Source organism: Gorilla gorilla, chromosome 20 (genome assembly GCF_029281585.2).
Source record: "Gorilla gorilla gorilla isolate KB3781 chromosome 20, NHGRI_mGorGor1-v2.1_pri, whole genome shotgun sequence".
NCBI lineage: Eukaryota > Metazoa > Chordata > Mammalia > Primates > Hominidae > Gorilla > Gorilla gorilla.
In genome coordinates this window covers 51,825,150-51,844,020 of record NC_073244.2, presented here as the reverse complement: position 1 = coordinate 51,844,020, position 18,871 = coordinate 51,825,150, and the positions used below count along the sequence as shown (strand labels likewise).

At 39.2% G+C, this 18,871-nt stretch overlaps 2 protein-coding genes across 20 annotated transcripts; both read left to right on the top strand.

The window, feature by feature from the left end:
* Positions 1 to 617: 617 nt before the first annotated feature.
* On the top strand, positions 618 to 18,566 carry ZNF780A (zinc finger protein 780A). Of its 19 annotated transcripts, XM_063701327.1 has the most exons (8): positions 623 to 909; positions 1,602 to 1,668; positions 2,531 to 2,573; positions 6,507 to 6,654; positions 7,025 to 7,078; positions 8,580 to 8,706; positions 9,892 to 9,990; positions 15,610 to 18,566. In XM_063701327.1, exons 5-8 carry the CDS (start codon positions 7,070 to 7,072, stop codon positions 17,301 to 17,303), a joined length of 1,929 nt encoding a protein of 642 aa, XP_063557397.1. In that variant the 5' UTR covers positions 623 to 909; positions 1,602 to 1,668; positions 2,531 to 2,573; positions 6,507 to 6,654; positions 7,025 to 7,069; the 3' UTR covers positions 17,304 to 18,566. The 19 variants fall into 19 exon arrangements, with proteins under 19 accessions (XP_063557400.1, XP_063557397.1, XP_055225364.1 ...); XM_063701330.1 differs by lacking the exons at positions 2,531 to 2,573; positions 6,507 to 6,654 and adding an exon at positions 8,161 to 8,278 and having other exon boundaries at positions 618 to 909; XM_055369389.2 differs by lacking the exon at positions 2,531 to 2,573.
* On the top strand, positions 17,308 to 18,566 carry LOC101147718 (zinc finger protein 780B; the record flags this gene model as incomplete). Its single annotated transcript, XM_055370913.2, is given in 3 exon segments — positions 17,308 to 17,541; positions 17,543 to 17,785; positions 17,787 to 18,566. Coding segments are annotated over 3 exon segments (588 nt in total), but the record flags the coding sequence as incomplete, so codon positions are not given.
* Positions 18,567 to 18,871: the final 305 nt, after the last annotated feature.

The window sequence follows — 18,871 nt, the reverse complement described above, 5'->3', positions numbered from 1 at the left end:
ACCTGACAATCTTTTTAAATTAAGGTGTTTAGACCATTTACATTTAATGTGATTATTGATATGGTTGAGTTAATTGTCTTATTTGTTTTCTGTCACAATTCTGGAATGAAAAGACGTTTTGCTCTTTATTATTACATGTTTCCTCCTTATGTAGCATAGGAAACTAGAAAAATGATTTTGAAAGTTAAATATTGTTAGACTACAACAGTGAAATCAGGCTCTTCCTAGGAAAAGCAAGCCCTTTTTTGCATTTGTTTATACTATTTTAACAAAGTGTTAATTATTCATCCTTCAAGATAAGGCAAGTAATTCTCTGTGTATTTTTATCCGTTTCCATGTCGTCCTGAATCACGTTTTTCTCTCCAGATAACAGGAACATTGTCTCGAAGAATCCAGGACATTTGATTCTGAAATCTCCAATGTGAACCACACTTCCTCTCCTGGTATATAACCAACCAATTCTTTAGTTCAAGCTTTTCAAATTTATCCTAAGTCCCCTTCAAATAGCACAGAGAAGTGGAAGCCTATCGCTGGGATCTGAGACAAAGGAGTTAAAGCACCTACATGTTGACATAATTTTACTTTAAATTCTTCTTTCTTCTTTAAAAGTTCTGCTCATTTGCATTCTCCATGGAGAGAAAAAGTAAGTTATACTGACGCTCCGAGAGGGAAACGCTCTTCTCAGATGGAGATCCTTGCTCATGGCAACAACCTGTGCACCCCGCGGGCTGGAACTCTCACGAATCCACTAGGCTCCGCTCCCTTAGGGGTCAGCCCCCATAGTATGCTGGAATCAACCTGAACGGATCACAGCTCAAGGCTTCTGAGGCTTTTTCTGTTCAGGACTGTATTTCCCAGCGGCCACTGCGCCAGTCCACTTCCGGTCTCCGGGGTCAACGACATAGTGGGGTAAGGTCTTCACGCCTGAGGAAGAGATCGGTGGCTGCGGGAGATCTCTGCGGATTGGGGCTCCAGCCTGACTGACCCGACAGTGCGGGTGGGCTAGAGGGAGGCGCTCAGAGTAGGAACCCCGGGGTGCAGACGGGATCTGCCGGATCCCCAGGCGTGTGTGTGCTCGGGTATCAGAGGAGGGGGATTGTGAGATCATGAGGGGGATTGTGAGATCATGAGTGACGGAGGGGACTGTGTGAGTGTGTGCGTGAGGTTCTATGCACAGGCCCGGGAGGGCGTGTGGACGCAGCGCACTTTGCTGAGTGACACTGTGCCGGTGCCCCTAGGCTCCTGCTGCTTCCGCCCTCTTTCCGCTTCACAGCTGCCGGGACTGCAGCAGAGGAATGGCTCCAGTAGGGAGGTCAGATATTGAGCCGAGAATGAAGCTTTACACAAGAAAGCGCAGAAGTGCCCCCGAGTGTTCCCCAGGAGGGCAGCTACATGTTGAGAACCACAGCGTCCTCAGAGCTCTGTCCCCAGAAACCAGCTCCAAACTGGTTGTACTGGTTGAATCGATTCCTCTTCCTTTTACTTCCTTCCTATTTCGTGTGAAGTGAGGGAAATTGTGGCTATGGAGGGAGGGTGCTTTCAAACTTAGTCTGCGCTCCAAGAAATGCCTGGCGTCTCACGCTTGCCGTATCCTTCTCCAGTCGTATTATCCAAAAGAAGGACCTGGAGGAGGATGAGAGCGTTACTGCTGCACACCTAAAGTCAAGGGTGAGTTTGTGCTTTGTATTTGTTCAAGACATGCATTTTTGATTTTAGAATATTGAGATTCCCCTTAAATTTTCAGTGAATCTAGGGGGATATGCAAATTGATTCGTGCCCCCTCCTTCACCTTTCCACTTAATAGTCACAAAACAATTTGGCAAATCGTTCACACCTTCCTGTGCGCTCTCTTTTTCGAAGCTGGTATAGAAATATACCTCCAGTAGTTAATATTAAAGCTCCATTTTAGACCCATATTTGGGAAGGAGGAAATTAGTGTTTAGGTGGAATCACACACCAGACATCAGTTGGTCTTTACAGACCTCCTTTTCAAATCAGGGAAGAATAGAGATGGTTGGATGATCTCCATTGTCTGTGAGGCATTCGGTAGTGGAAAAGTGACCGCACAGAAATTGGTATCAACAAGAGCCAGGATTTTTCCAGGGAGTCCATGAGATGATATTTGTAATACTTGCCAGATCTCTCTGAGGTTTGGCAGCTCCAGTTGTGTTTTAGGCGTGTGTGTGTGTGTGTGAGTGTGTGTGTGTGTGTGTGTACTGTGAGAGGCAGTACACTGTTGTGGTTAAGAATAGGGGAGTGGATCCAGAGTATCTGGGTTGGAATATTGGTTCTGCCATTAGAATGAATTAATATCGTAAAGCCCCTTAGAGCAGTGCTAGGCATATAATAATGTTTAATATGTTTTAACTGTTGTTTTTTGTGTAGTCATTTTAAGTCATTCCCCTTGACTCTCTATAGAACAGGAGCATTGGGAATATGTGATTCATTGCGACTGCTGCTTGTATATTAAGAAAATGAGTGAGGGGCTCAAATGATCTAGGACAGAAATTCTTTCTGTTTAAATCGACAGATATAATTGTATGTATTTATCATGTGCAACATGAAGTTTTATGGTATGTATACATTGTGGAATGACTAAATCTAGCTAATTAACAATGCATTACCTCACATAGTTATCATTTTTGTGGTGAGAACACTTAATATCCACCCTCCTAGCATTTTTCAAGACTACAGAATATTGTTATTAATTGTAGATACCATGTTGTGTAATAGATCTCCTGAACTTATTTCTCTTATCTTCCTGAAATTTTGTATCCTTTGACCAACATTTCCCCAGTCAACACTGCCCTCCTTCCTCCCTCACTCACATTACCCCAGATCTGTAAATACGATTCTACTCTCCACTTCTATGATACCAACTTTTTTAGATTCGGCTGAAGAGTGAGATCATGTGTCTTTCTGTGCTTGGCTTACTTCACTTAATATGATGTTCTCCAGGTTCATCCATGTTTTTGCAAATGACAGAATTTCCCGCTTTTTATGGCTAAATAGTATTCCCTTGTGTAAATATACCTGCATATATACCACATTTTCTTTATCCATTTATTCACTGTTAGACACGTAGGTTGATGCCATATCTTGGCTATTGTGAATAGTGCTGCAATAAACATGGGTATGCTGATATCTCTTTGACATACGGATTTCATTTCCTTTGGAGATATATTCCCAGTAGTGGGATGGCTGGATCATATGGTAGTTCTATTTCTAATTTTTTGAGGAACCTCCATACTGTTTTCCATAATGGCTGTGCCCATTTACATTCTCATCCACAGCGTGTAAGCGTTCCCTTTTCTTGCCAATACTTGTTAACATTCGTCTTTCCAGTAGCCACCCTAACAGGTATGAGCTAATATCTTATTGCGGGTTTAATTTTCATTTCCCTTATGATTAGTGATGTTGAGTATTTTTTCATAAACTGTTGGCCATTTATATGTCTTCTTTTGGGATGTGCCTGTTCAGGTCCTTTGCCCATCTTTTAATCAGGTTTTTTTTTTGCTGTTGAGTTGTTTGACTTCTGCATACGTTTTGGATCTTAATCTCTTATCATATATATGGTTGCAAATATTTTCTTTCATTCTACAAGATGTCTCTTCACTTTGTTGATTGTTTCCTTTTCTGTGCAGAAGCTTTTTAGCTTGACATAATTTCATTCGTTCATTTTTGCTTTTGTTACCTGTGCTTTTGAGGTCATATCCCAAAAAAAATCATTGCTCAGATCAGTTTCACAGAGCTTTCCCCCTATGTTTTCTTCTGTTTGTTTCACAGTTTAGGATCTTACATTTAAGTCTTTAATCTGTTTAGAGTTGATTTTTGTATAATGGTTTGATATAAGGGTCTAATTTCATTTTTCTGCATATGGATACCTACTTTTCACAACAGTATTTTTTGAAGAGTCTCTCTTTTCCCCATTGTATGTTCTTGGTACCCTCCTCCAAACTCGGTTGGTTATAAATATATGGATTTATTCTGGGCCTCTCTATTCTGTTTCTTTGGTCTATGTGTCTGTTTTTATGTCAGTACCCTGCTGTTTTGGTTACTATAGCTTTGTAGTATATCTTGAAGTCAGATAGTTTGATGTGTCCAACTTTGTTCCTTTTGCTCAAGATTGCTTTGGCTATTTGGGTCTTTTGTGGTTCTATACAAATTTTAGCATTTTTTGTTTTTTTCCTATTTCTGTAAGGAATGCAGGACAGAAATTCTTAACCTGAGTTCCTGTGACTCCATTTATGGTCTCAGGGACCAAAAGCTCTTGAAATAAAATATTGAAGTATTATAGAAATTTATAAATGTGGGTTTTAGGGGGAGAAATAGTGTATCATTTCATAAGATTATCAAAAAATTTATGTGACCCATGAGGTTTGGATCCATTGATCTAGGTAGAACATTGGTTCTCAGCTGGGGTGATGTTTAGAAACTTTTGATTGTCATGCTGTCAGGGAGGGTGCTACTTAGATCTAATGGATAGAGGTCAGGAATGCTGCTAAACATTGTGTTATGCACAGGACAGCTCTCCCCACTCTCCCAACTAGAATGATCCAGCACAATATGTCAGTAGTGCCTAGGGTGAGAAACTGTAGTCTAGAATCAAAAGATTGTGATATCTGGAATGACATTGTAAATGATCTTGTATAAACTAAATGTCCTATAATACAGAAATCATTAAGCTAATCATACTAGACTCAAGTGATAGAGTATTATGCAGGTAATAAAATGATGTCTATAAGGAATTATGAAAAGAAAAATATTTGATATATCATTAAGCAATATTCATGCTATGAACAATAATACTCAAGAAAATGTTACATGGGGCAGGGCGCGGTGGCTCACACCTGAAATCCCAGCACTTTAGGAAGCTGAGACAGGCAGATCATTTGAGGTCAGGAGTTTGAGACCAGCCTTGCCAATGTGGTGAAACCTTGTCTCTACTAAAAATACAAAAACTAGCCGGGAGTGGTGGCAGGCACCTGTAATCCCAGCTACTCAGGAGGCTGAGGCAGGAGAATTGTTTGAACCTGGGAGGCTGAGGTTGCAGTGAGCCGAGATCAGGCCACAGCACTCCAGCCTGGGTGACAGAGTGAGACTCCACCCCTGCCCCCCAAAAAGAAATTGTTATGTTGTATATGAATCCCATATACTAAGATAGGGGTTTTTATAAGAATTCTATAAGAATTCTATCTAAGGGCATTCTATAAGAATTATATCTAAAATAATATTTTAATTGGTTATTTGGTGAAGAAGGGAACCAAGCATGGTGGTGTATATTCCACAAATTTTCTCACATAGTTTGCAAATGCCACTTATCTGCATTGTGTTCATTCAAAGAAGAATCTTGATAATGAGAATATCTAATTATATTGGTGAGATACAGCTAAAGGATATTAGAACTAGCTGATGTTATTTGTTATAGTCACTTTAACCTCTTTTGTTGAATCTCATGACAGGCTCAGGTTTTTTTCCTGATAACTCTGTTTTTATTTTTTACTTCAAAAGCAGAAATAGACTATCATTAATGCATACAAGACATTGGTTGGGGACTTGTAGACAATTTTTTCTAGAGATTGCTCCAACATACATAGAAAAACATAGACATCTTAGTGTTGGTCAAGAATTGGAAAATAAAGGAAACAAACTTGTTAAGTAAAAACAACAGCTCATTAGAGTATCCTGATTTTTCCCCCCAAGTTCAAAGGGAGATATCTAAATAAAAAGTGTCTTTCATCTAATTTGGAGAAGTTTCCTCATAGGAAAGAAATGTGTATGTACATTTATATATGTCCATATATAGAGATGCATACACACACACACACATATATATAAATATATATATATATACACACACATATGTGTGTGCGTGTGTGTGTGTGTGAATATAACTATATATATTCCAAGTTAATGCGTGGATGTAGTTACAATTTTTTTTTTTTATGTGGAGGCTCGCTCTGTTGCCAGGCTGGAGTGCAGTGGCGTGATCTCAGCTTACTGCAACCTCCACCTCCTGGGTTCAAGCAATTCTCGTGCCTCAGCCTCCCGAGTAGCTGGGATTATAGGCATGCGCCACCACACCTAGCTAATTTTTGTATTTTTAGTAGAGACGAGGTATCACCATGTTGGCCAGGTTGGTCTCGATCTCCTGACCTCGTGATCTGCCTGCCTCGGCCTCCCAAAGTGCTGGGATTACAGGTGTGAGCCACTGTGCCCGGCCATGAAGTGCTCTTAGCAAAAAGAAGAAAATTGGAGCTACAATACACAGAGGAGAACTCTTAAGATATATATAATTTTCTAAATTTTTTTCTATTAATGTCTGTTAGTATTTTTATTAGTATTTCTATATACATATATTTTACAAATGTAATCATATTATCTATCCTGTTTTGTAACCTGATTTTTTCTGTTAATCATATATCTTGAACGTTTAATATTTACTTTGTATTCTGTTAAGTGGATGTTCTGAACTGTATTAACCAACTGGCTTTTGCTGAACTCAGAATGCTGAACACGGCCGGTGCAATTCGGTGCAAACACTGCTGGTGCAAATATCCTTTCCAGTTCTCATGCCTTCCCCCACTGCACCCAATCCTGATTTCACAAAGAGGTTCTGGTTTGGATGATGCGATCCCTTCTCAGCTCTGAAAGGTGGGACTGGGGGAGGAGGATCTGCTAAGGGCAGGATCAGAGGTCCAGTCCTAGGCCAAGATAGGTATCCCAAGAATGGAGGACTGGCTGGAAGCCACAACTTCAAGGCAGAAATGCCTGTGCTCGGCATTCATGCTTCTGCCGCAGGTTCCCTGGGATGCAGGCGAGAGCTTGGTTTCATCCCTACTCCACCCGTTCACTGCCAGCTATTTGTGAGAGAGTGTGTGTGGGGGCAAGGGGAGTGATGGGAGAAGGGTGGAAGTGTGCGTGTTAGCAGGAGTAGTTGAGAAATAGGAACGGAGGATAAAATAGTTATTTGCTTTTGAGACACAGCTTTAATTGTGGCCTTTTTGTTGTTGTTGTTTTCCAGGGGAGAAGCCCGAGGAAGATTGACCAGTTTTGTAATTCTAGCAACATGGTCCATGTAAGTTTGTATTTCTCTCTTTTCCTTGAAATATGGTGACTTTCAGGTTAGGTGACTGTTATTATTTAACCTGAAGCGTCTTACCTAGAATCCACGATCTTACACCCCAGTTTGTCCCATTACAGTGAAGGTTGGTGACAAAAAAAAAAAAAGTCACTGCTCTTCCTATTTGTACCTCTGTTTCCTACTGGCTTTGATGTTTTCTTTGAAAAAGTTATTCAGTCTGTGCTCTGTGCTCAGACCTTGGTCAGGAAGAATACTGGAACAGTGGAGGAATCAGTCCCCACAGGGAAACAGGGTCTTATGGGTTTGATAAGTTACAGATGATTGACCACACTTGGGAACACTTTGAAACTTTACAGACTAGAGCTTTCCAGGTAGCTAAGGTAGAATTCCATAGTGAGTAGCCTCAGTCTGGAAGTGTGACAAGGTGATCTGCTTTATGAGGCTTTTAGGAAAATGATCGGTGAGGACAGTGGGCAGTAGCAGGGAGAAGATAATTCAGGGCATGAATGATAGGTGATTACAGATTCTCTGGCTGGACATGGTGGCTCACGCGTGCAATCCCAGCACTTTGGGAGGCCGAGGTGGGTGGTGGATCACTTGAGGTCAGGAGTTTGAGACCAGCCTGGCCAACATGGTGAAACCCCATCTCTTCTAAAAAAAGAAAAAAAAAATTAGCCTGTTGTGGTGGTATGCACCTGTAATCCCAGCTGCACAGGAGGCTGAGGCAGGAGAATCGCTTGAACCTGGGAGGTGGAGGTTGCAGTGAGCTGCGATCATGCCACTGCACTCCAGCCTGGGTAACAGAGTGAAACTCTGTCTCAGAAAAAAAATAAAAAATAAAAAATTCTCAGAATTGGGGAAATCCTTAGAGGCCCTGGCCATCCTCAACGTATAAATAGAAACAAATGAATAAATCTAATTTGTGAGTTCTATTGACTTTAATGCAGCTTATAAAAATCAGTTGTCATGACAAGAAAAAATACTTTTGCTATCATCTCATACCATAATGAACTTGAGGATTAAGAACATTCTTCAATTGTACGCCACCTTTTTTTTTTTTTTTTTCTCTGAGACAGAGTCTTGCTCTGTGGCCCAGGCTGGAGTGCAGTGGCATGATCACAGTTCACTATAGCCTTGAACTCCTGGGCTCAAGCGATACTCCTACCTCAGCCTCCCGAGTAGCTAGGACTACAGGTACGTGATACCACACACAGTTACTTATTTAATTTTTGCAGAGACGGGATATCATTATGTTGCTCAGGCTGGTCTCAAATTTCTAGGCTCAAGCAATCCTCCTATCTCTGCCTCCCAAAGTGCTGGGACTATAGGCATGAGCCACCATACTCAGGCAGCAGGAGACTTCTTGAAGAATGTGCAGGCACTCTGTGAATTTCCATATTGCTTTTTTCTTACACTACACTCCTTCACTTCCTCTCCTTTCATCTTAAAACAACTTTCTTCGATTTCACCATTATACATGTGTTTGTGGTTTCAGGGATCAGTGACATTCAGGGATGTGGCCATTGACTTCTCTCAGGAGGAGTGGGAGTGCCTGCAGCCTGATCAGAGGACCTTGTACAGGGATGTGATGTTGGAGAACTACAGCCACCTGATCTCACTGGGTAAGGTCATTGGGTCCCAGCTATTTTTATATCTATTTTCTGGAATATCAGCTTTCTTCACCGTGAATTTCAGGGCTATCTTTTAAGAGGTGGCTGAATTCCTTCTTCTTGTTCCCAAAGGAATGGATTGGGATTTGTTGGGTTGAAAACAGGCACCTCCCTGGAGCCCCTGCATCTTGCCTACTCCACAATGGCCTCCTTCGTTACGCTGGTCCTCTCTGTAATTGCCTCTCTTCATGACCATGGGGCTGAATTTGAAATCTTGTACATTCATTGAAAGATATTGTCTAAGAACCAGATTTCATGTTATGTTTGATCTCAGAATTACTGTAGATTTTCTGTTTGTTGGTTTGTTTATGTTTTTCTAACCCATCTGTAAGGAGAAGAGTGTCTTGAATTTTTCTATCAGAGAAACCTCTATGATCACTGGGAGGTTGAGGCTGCAGTGAGCTGTACCCATCACTGCACTCCAGCCTGGGCAATAGACCGAGACCCTGTCTCAAAACCAAAAACAAACAAACAAAAATGTCTGTTATTTACGTATACTGATTGGGTTGACAGAAATTCATTTAACACTAAAGGGAATGCATTTCATTTCCTTCAATAAACATTCCATTGTTTTGCAGTTGAAAGTTTCAGACCATGGAGTTTATGTATTTTCATTTAGTGAATATACTGAGTGAGCTGTAAATGTCTAAGGATGCAAAATAAATGACAATAATAAACAATAATTCTTGACTTTGTGCTACTGTATATCAGGCAATGTTAGAAGTATTTTGCATATATATAACTTATTTTGTCTTAGTATCAATCCTATAAAACAGATATTGTATCATCCCCATTTTAGAGTTGGGAAAACTGAAGGACAGAGTTTAAGTGACTTACCTGAGGTCATACTGCTAGTGAGTAGCAGAGATAGGATTTGAACCTGGCAGTCTGGATTGAAGTTTCTTGCTCTCAACCATTCAGTTATACCTCTTTTCGAGGGATAAGATTCTGAGTTTAAATGAAAGAAAGTCCTTTTCTAACATAGTTAGAAAAGAGTTCTCTTACTCAACCTCTCTTATCTGAAGTCTCTTTTCAACATTGTTTTGACTTGTAATTTATTGTAAGTTTAAGCAGGTCACAAAGATATGAAAAAAAAATTTGTATTAAAAAAATTCTACATGTGTCGTTTCTTTTAAGCAGGAAGTTCCATTTCTAAACCAGGTGTGATTACGTTACTAGAGCAAGAGAAAGAGCCCTGGATGGTTGTAACGAAAGAAACAAGCAGATGGTATCCAGGTAAGTGAGGGTAAAGCAGGCGGGGGGAAGCCATCATTGTCCCGGATATGTGCTCAGAAAGGAGTCATACCCTTGAGATGTGGTTTGAAAAGCTTTCTTCAATGACCCAAGTCATGTTGGATAAAAATGCCCAAGACCTGGGAAGGAAATAAAGATTACAGCAGAAGCCATCACCAAGGAACTTCATCATTTACTAATCACCTAATTTCTGTTCTCTTATTTCCTTCCCCTTTTAGTGGAGTAAGTTCCCTCTTTTTTTCCCAGGGTAAACTTTTTTTTTTTTTTTAAGGTGGAATCTTGCTCTGTCCTGCAGTGTGGAGGGCAGTAATGTGATCTTGGCTCACTGCAACCTCTGTCTGTTGGGTTCAAGCAATTCTCATGCCTCAGCTTCTCAAGTAGCTGGGATGATGGGTGCCCACCTCCACACCTGGCTAATTTTTGTATTTTTAGTAGTGATGGGGTTTCACCATGTTGGCCAGGTTGTTCCTGAACTCCTGACCTCAGGTGATCTGCCTGCCTCGGCCTCCCAAAGCCCTGGGATTACAGGTGTGAGCCATCGTGCCCAGCCCATTTGCCAACTTTTTAATTGGATTTTTTTTTTTTTTTTTTTTTGCTGTTATTTGAGTCTCTTGTCAGAGAAATAGTTTGCAGATAATTTCTCTCATTTAATTTTGTCTGTTCCCTCTGATGATAGTTTCCTTTGCTCTGCAGAAGCGTTTAGTTTAATATGGTTCCATTTGTCTATTTTTGTTTTTGCCGCCTATGCTTTTGCAGTGTTAACCAGAAAATTTTTGCCTAGGTCAATGTCCTGAAGCACTTCCTTTATGTTTTCTTTTAGTTGTTTTATAGTTTTGAGTCTTACATTTAAGTCTTTAATCCATTTCCAGTTGATTTTTGTATACGGTGAGAAATAGGGGTCTGGTTTCATTCTATCACATACGGATATCCAGTTTTCCAGCACCATTTATTTATTTATTTTTAATTATTATTTTCCAACTTTTATTTTAGGTCCAAGGGGTACATAAGTGGGTTTGTTATATGGGTAAATTGCATGTTATGGTGGGTTTGGTGTACAGATTATTTCACCACCCCGGTAATAAGCATAGTACCCAATAGGTAGTTTTTGGATCTTCGTCCTCCCACCCTCTGCTCTCAAGTAGGCCCTGATGTCTGTTTTTCTGTTCTTTGTGTCCATGTGTAACTCGGTGTTTAGCTCCCATTTATAAGTGAGAATATGTAGTATTTGGTTTTCTGTTCCTTAATTAATTTGCTTAGGATAATGGCATCCAATGCCATCCATATTGCTGCACATAATCTTGTTCTTTTTTATGGTTGCGTAGTATTCCTTGGTGTATATGTACCACATTTTCTTTATCCAAGTAACCATTGATGGACATTTAGGTTGATTCCATGTCTTTGCTATTATGAATAGTGCTACAATAAACATAGGCATTCATGTGACTTTAGGTTAGAACTACTTTCTTTTTTTGTTTCTTCCTTGTCTGGTTTTGGTTTCATGGTATGCCAGCTCCATAGAAAGAGTTAAGGAGAATTCCCTTCTCTGAAATTTTTTGGAATAGTTTGAGGAGAATTAGTTCTTTGAGAGTTTGGTAGATAGAATTCAGCAGTGAAGCCATCAGTCCTGGAGTTTTCTTTTTTGGGTGACATTTTATTACTGATTCAATCTCATTACTCATTATTGGCCTGTTCAGCTTTTCTATTTTGATGATCTTTTCTGTTTCTGTGGTGTCAGTGGTAATATCTCCTTTTTTATTTCTGATTTTGCTTATTTCTTCTCTTTTCTTCTTGGTTAGTCTAGCTAGTGGTTTATTAATTTTATTTATGTTTTTTAAAAAACAACTTTTCATTTCATTGATCTTTTGTATTATTTAGCCTGTATTTTATTTAGTTCTGCCTGATTTCACTAGATTGTTTATTTGAAATCTTTCTGCTTTTTCAATGTAGGTGTTTATTGCCATCAACTTCGCTCTTAGCAGTACTTTTGCTGTATCCCATAGGTTTTGGTATGTTGTATTCTGATTTTCATTTGTTTCAAGAAATTTTTTAATTTCTTCCTTATGTTCTTTCTTGACCCAGTGGTTATATAGGAGCAGGTTGTTTAATTTTCATGTGTTGTACGGTTCCCAAAGTTCCTCTTGTTACTGATTTCTCATTCTATTCCATGTCTGAGCAAAGACTTGATATAATTTTGGTTTTGAAGAATTTGTTAAGAATTGCATCCTAACATGTGGTCTATCCTAGAGAATGTTCTGTGTGCTAATGAGAAAATGTGTATTCTGTAGCTATTTGATGAAATGTTCAGTAAATGTCTGTTAGGCCTGTTTTGTCTAATGTGAAGTTTAAATCCAGTGTTTCTTGTTAATTTTCTATCTAGATGATCTGTGTAATTCAGAGTGGGGTGTTGAAATCCCCAATGATTATTGCACTGGAGTACATCTCTGTCCCTTTTGATCTAATAATATTCACCTTATATATCTGGGTGTTCTGGTGTTGGGATTATAGTATGTTTAGAATTGTTATATCCGCTTGCTGAATTGATCCCTTTATCATTATACAGTGATCTTCTTTGTCTCTTTTTTGCTGCTTTTGACTTAAAATCTTTTTTGTCTGATATAAATATAGCTATTCCTGCTCACTTTTGGTTTCCATTTGCATGGAATATCTTTTACCATTCCTTTACTTTCAATCCATGTATGTCTTTACCAGTGAGATGAGTCTGTTGGCAGCATATAATTGGGTCACTTTTTTAAAAATCTATTCCATCTATATCTTTTAGATGAAAAGTTTAATGCATTTACATTCAATGTGATTACTGATATGTGAGGGCTTATTCTTGTCATTTTATTAATTGATTTCTAGTTGATTTGTGTATCCTTTGTTCCTTTCTTTCTCTTTTATTTTTTATCATTGTGGTTTGGTTGTTTTCTATAGGGGTAACATTTGGGTTCTTTCTGCTTATTTGTGTGTTTGCTGTGTCGGTGGGTTTTATAATTTTGTGTGTTTTCACAATGGCAGATATTCTTTCACTTCTAGGTGTAGGACTCTTAAGCATATCTTGTAGAGCTGGTCTGCCCTCAGCTTTTGTCTGGGAAAGATTATTTCTTCTTCATTTATGTTTTATAATTTGCTGAGGATAGTATCCTTGACTGGCAAGTTTTTTCTTTCAACACTTTGAATATACCATTTCATTCTCTCTCATTTCTTTCTGTTGAGAAATCTGCTGTTCGGCTGATGAGAGTTCCCTTGTAAGTGACTAGATGCTTTTCTCTTGCTGTTTTTAGTATTCTCTCTTTGTCTTTGACTTTTGTATTTTGACCATAATGTGCCATGGAGAAGACCTTTTTGTGTTGTTATGTATTTGGGTATCTCTGAGGTTCCTGTATCTGGATGTCTACATCTCTTGCTAGAATTGGAAAGTTGCCAGCTGTTATTTCATTAAATAGATTTTCTTTCCTTTATTTTTTCTCTTCATCTCTGGCACCTCAAAATTTCAAATATTTGGTTGTTTTATGATGTCCCATATAGGGTCTTTGTTTCTTCTTCTTTTTTTGTTGTTCTATTTTTGTCTGACTGGGTTATTTCAAAAGAATTGGCTTTATGTTCTGAGATTCTTCTACTTGATCTAGTCTGTTGTTGAAGATTTTGAATGTATTTTATATTTTATTCAATGAATTATTCAGTTTCAGAATTTCTGTTTGGTTCTTTTTTATAATGAAATTGGTAAGTTTCTTCTTCTTATCCTGAGTTATTTTTTTCTGATTTGTTTGTATTCTTCCAAATTCTCTTGTATCTCACTTAGCTTCTTTAATATAATTATTTTGAATTCTTTTGCTAGGATATAGCATTTTTCCCCCATTGGAATGTTTCTGGAGAATTATTATGTTCCTGTGGAGATGTCATGTTTCCTTCTTTTTTTTTTTTTTGTTGTTTCCTGTGTTTATTCTCATTTTTTTGAATTTGCTTTTGTAGGGGAGGCTTTTTTCCTAAAGATGTATCTATGGTTAATAGGGTTGGATAGGGCATTTTCGCTTTGATTCTGGGTGTGTGCAGTAGTGTTGTTATGTAGTGTTATGATTTTTTTTTTCTGGCTGTAAACAGTGCCTTCGGTGTCTGTGATTTCTTCATTGGCTTTGGTTGTGATGGTTAGTGGAGGGTACGGTGAAGTTTTATTGGGGATGAGGAGTGATATAGTTTAGATATTTTCCCCTCTAAATCTCATGCTGAAATGTAATCCCCAGTGTTGGAGATGGGGCCTGGTGGGAGGTAATTGGATCATAGGGGTTGATTTCTCATGAATGGCTTAGCACCATCCCCTTGGTGCTGTCCTCACAATAGTAAGTGAGTTCTTGCAAGACCTGGTTGTTTAAAAGTATATGGCACTTCTTCTTGTTCTCTCTCTTGTTCCTTCTCTTGCTGTGTGACATTCTTTGTCCTGTGTTGCCTTCTTTTATGAGTAAAAGGCCCCTAAAGCCTCCCCAGAAGCTGAGCAGATGCTAGCGCCATGTACAACCTGCAGAACCATGAGCCAGTTAATACTCATTTTTTCGTAAATTACCCAGTCTCAGGTATTCCTTTAATGCAAGAATGGCCTAGCACAAGGACACAAGGTAGGCAAGTCCTTGGGCTCTGGTGGTGGCAGTGGCAGTCCAGACGTGCCTGTTTTGGGGCCCCAGCATAGTGTATGCTGGTACTAGTATTAGTGTGTCTAGGCACATTGATTCTTTGGCCTCCTCGTAGTTTGGATGGTGCTGGCAGTGGTAGTGGTATGCTGGGCAGGTGGATGGGTTCTTGGATTCTTGGGCAGCAAGTGTGGCATGGGTGATGGTAGTAGTAGTGAACAGGACAACCTTCTGGCTCCCAAGCAGTAATTGCTTGGTGTTGGAGGTGACTGTGATGGGCTGGGTGGGCCAGTCCCCAGAACTTCCGGTTGTGAGTACAGGTGGGTACCAGTTGTGGAGGAAACAGCAGGTTGTACGTGTCTGACCTTAGGCCTCTGTGATGAGTGCTTAGGTAGCAAAGGTGGTAGATGGATCAGGGTGATCCCCAGGTCCCCAGATGGTGTGCTTGGGGACTTGGGCACAGAGCTGGGTCTGCTGGACCTGACCTTAGGCCCCCCAGTTATACGTGCTGGTTCTTGTGGTAAGCAGGGGTGGGGTGATCCCCAGGCCCCTGGCAGAATGCTGCTGTTGATTTTCTTTTCCAATGTGAGTTGAAATTTTCTTGTGTATGCCAGTATATTTGGATTGTATCCTGGACATTCTAATTACTGACTATGAAACTATGGGTCTCATGGTCTTAAGTCCTATAGAACATATCAATATGTTTCAACAGATAGTTGACCTAGTTAGGTTCAACCTTCTGTGGTTCATTTTCCTATTTTTACACGTACATAACCAGGCTGGCTCAGATGTGCATTTGCTTCCACTGGAAACACAAGTGATATGAGAAAGGTTCTATCTACCAACTTTGTTGGTTTTGGCTAATAAAATCAATAAAGGTTTTATTGGTTTGAATTGATGGTTTCAGTTGATGAAAGGACTTTGTATGCATGTGTGTTATAGGAAAATAAAATAGGTTTGCTTTCTTCATTTCTTTCAGATTTGGAGTCAAAATATGGACCTGAGAAAGTATCTCCAGAAAATGATACCTCTGAAGTAAATTTACCCAAACATGTTATAAAGCAAATAAGTACAACTCTTGGCGTTGAGGCCTTTTATTTTAGAAATGACTCAGAATATAGACGATTTGAGGGACTACAGGGATATCAAGAAGGAAATATCAATCAAAAGATGATCAGCTATGAAAAACTGCCTACTTATACTCCTCATGCTTCTCTTATTTGCAATACACATAAACCGTATGAATGTAAGGAATGTGGGAAATACTTTAGTCGTAGTGCAAATCTTATTCAGCATCAGAGTATTCATACTGGAGAGAAACCCTTTGAATGTAAGGAGTGTGGGAAAGCCTTTCGACTTCACATACAATTTACTCGACATCAGAAATTTCATACTGGTGAGAAACCTTTTGAATGTAACGAATGTGGAAGGGCCTTTAGTCTTCTTACCCTGCTTAATCGCCATAAGAACATTCACACAGGTGAGAAACTGTTTGAATGTAAGGAATGTGGGAAGTCCTTTAATCGTAGTTCAAACCTTGTTCAACATCAGAGTATTCATTCTGGTGTAAAACCATATGAATGTAAGGAGTGTGGGAAAGGCTTTAATCGTGGTGCACACCTTATTCAGCATCAGAAAATTCATTCCAATGAGAAACCCTTTGTATGTAAGGAATGTGGGATGGCCTTTCGATATCATTACCAACTTATTGAACATTGCCAAATTCATACTGGTGAGAAACCCTTTGAATGTAAAGAATGTGGAAAGGCATTTACTCTTCTGACAAAGCTTGTTCGACATCAGAAGATTCATACTGGTGAGAAACCCTTTGAATGCAGGGAATGCGGGAAGGCCTTTAGTCTTCTCAACCAGCTTAATCGCCATAAGAACATTCACACAGGTGAAAAACCGTTTGAATGTAAGGAATGTGGGAAGTCCTTTAATCGTAGCTCAAACCTTGTTCAACATCAGAGTATTCATGCTGGTATAAAACCATATGAATGTAAGGAGTGTGGGAAAGGCTTTAATCGTGGTGCGCACCTTATTCAGCATCAGAAAATTCATTCCAATGAAAAACCTTTTGTATGTAGGGAATGTGAGATGGCCTTTAGATATCATTGCCAACTTATTGAACATTCTCGAATTCATACTGGTGACAAGCCATTTGAATGTCAAGACTGTGGGAAGGCCTTCAATCGTGGCTCAAGCCTTGTTCAACATCAGAGTATTCACACTGGTGAGAAGCCCTATGAATGTAAGGAGTGTGGGAAGGCTTTTAGACTTTACCTACAACTTTCCCAACATCAGAAAACTCACACAGGTGAGAAACCATTTGAATGTAAGGAATGTGGGAAATTCTTTCGTCGTGGTTCAAATCTTAATCAACATCGAAGTATTCATACTGGAAAGAAACCCTTTGAATGTAAGGAATGTGGGAAAGCCTTTCGACTTCATATGCACCTTATTCGACATCAGAAATTGCATACTGGTGAGAAACCCTTTGAATGTAAGGAGTGTGGGAAAGCCTTTCGACTTCATATGCAACTTATTCGACATCAGAAATTGCATACTGGTGAGAAACCCTTTGAATGTAAGGAATGTGGAAAGGTTTTTAGTCTTCCCACCCAGCTTAATCGCCATAAGAACATTCACACAGGTGAGAAGCCATCTTGAATGTAAGGAATGTGGAAAGTCCTTTAATCGTGTCTCAAACCATGTTCAACATCAGAGTATTCGTGCTGGTGTAAAACCATGTGAATGTAAGGGGTGTGGGAAAGGCTTCATTCGTGGTTCAAACGTTATTCAGCATCAGAAAATTCATTCCAGTGAGAAACTTTTTGTATGCAAGGAGTGGAGGAAGACCTTTAGATATCATTACCAACTTATTTAACATTACCAAATTCACACTGGTAAAAAAACCCTTTGAATGTAAAGAATGTGGAAAGGCCTTCAGTTTTCTGACACAGCTTGCTGGACTTCAGGTCATTCATACTGGCGAGAAGCCATTTGAATTTGAGAAATGTGGGAAGGCCTTCAATAGTGGCTCAAACCTTGTTCAACATCAGAGTATTCATACTGGTGAGAAACTCTATGAATGTAAGGAGTGTGGGAAAACTTTCAGATTTAGTTTGGTCCTGACTGCACATCAAAGAATTCATACTGGTATGAAACCCTGTGAATGTACAGAATGTGGGAAGACCTTTAGTTGTAGCTCAAACATTGTTCAACATGTTAAAATTCATACTGGTGAGAAACCCTATAATGTAAGGAATATGGGAAAGCATTTACTGTGGATGATCAGCTGTCTCAACTTCAGAAAATTCAGAATAGTTAGAAATTTTGTGACCATAAGGAGTGTGGACAAGCCTTCACTGTGTACGAAAAATTTACTCAACACCAGAGAGCTCATATTGATGAGAAATCTTGTGAACATAAAAGAATGTGTGAAGAACTTTCATCATAGCCTGGGATTTGCTCAACTTCTGAGTATTCATACTTCTGAGAAATCTTTGAGTGTAAGGAATGTGGGGCGTTTTATAGCCACACTAAATACCTTAGAGTTCGGAGAAGATAATTCTTGTGAGAAAGTCTTTGAATGAGGAATATAGGGTAGTTGTCATGTTCACAATATACTCCCTATGAAATAATTTACCAGATACAGGCATACCTCGCTGAACTGTGCATTGCAGTTATTGTGTTTTATACAAACTGAAGGTTTGTGGCAACCCTGTGGTGAGCAAGACGATCAGGTCCATTTTCCCAACGTCAGGTGTGCATTTCATGTCTTTACGTCACATTTTGGTAATTCTCAGAATATTTCAAACTATTTCATTGTTATATATCTATCATGGTGATCAATGACCAGTGATTTTTGATGTTGCTATTGTAATTGCTTTGGGATACCACAAATTCTGCCCATAAAAGATGGTAAACCTAGTTGATACTTGTTGTGGGTTTTGAAAGAATAGTCAAATATGCAATCATATACCCCAACCTAGATTCAAAATTGTTAACAATTTGCACGTTTATTTTTTGTATATTTGTTGTACCATTGAGAATAAGTTTTAGACATCATGACAGTTTACCATTTATTTAATCAACATATGTATCAACCAAACATGAAGACAATATCATATAGCCATTGTACCATAATTACCGTTAAGGAAAGTATTCATAATTCTGTAATATCATTCCATTTTCAGATTTCTTCATTGGCTTCCAAACCATCTTTTACAGCTATT

Coding starts and splice junctions, on each gene's coding strand:
- ZNF780A (XM_063701324.1), top strand. CDS start 1,296: ATGGCTCCAGTAGGGAGGTCAGATATTGAGCCGAGAATGAAGCTTTAC. Junction 1,505..1,601: donor TCCTTCCTATTTCGTGTGAA/GTGAGGGAAATT, acceptor ATCCTTCTCCAG/TCGTATTATCCAAAAGAAGG. Junction 1,669..7,024: donor CTGCACACCTAAAGTCAAGG/GTGAGTTTGTGC, acceptor GTTGTTTTCCAG/GGGAGAAGCCCGAGGAAGAT.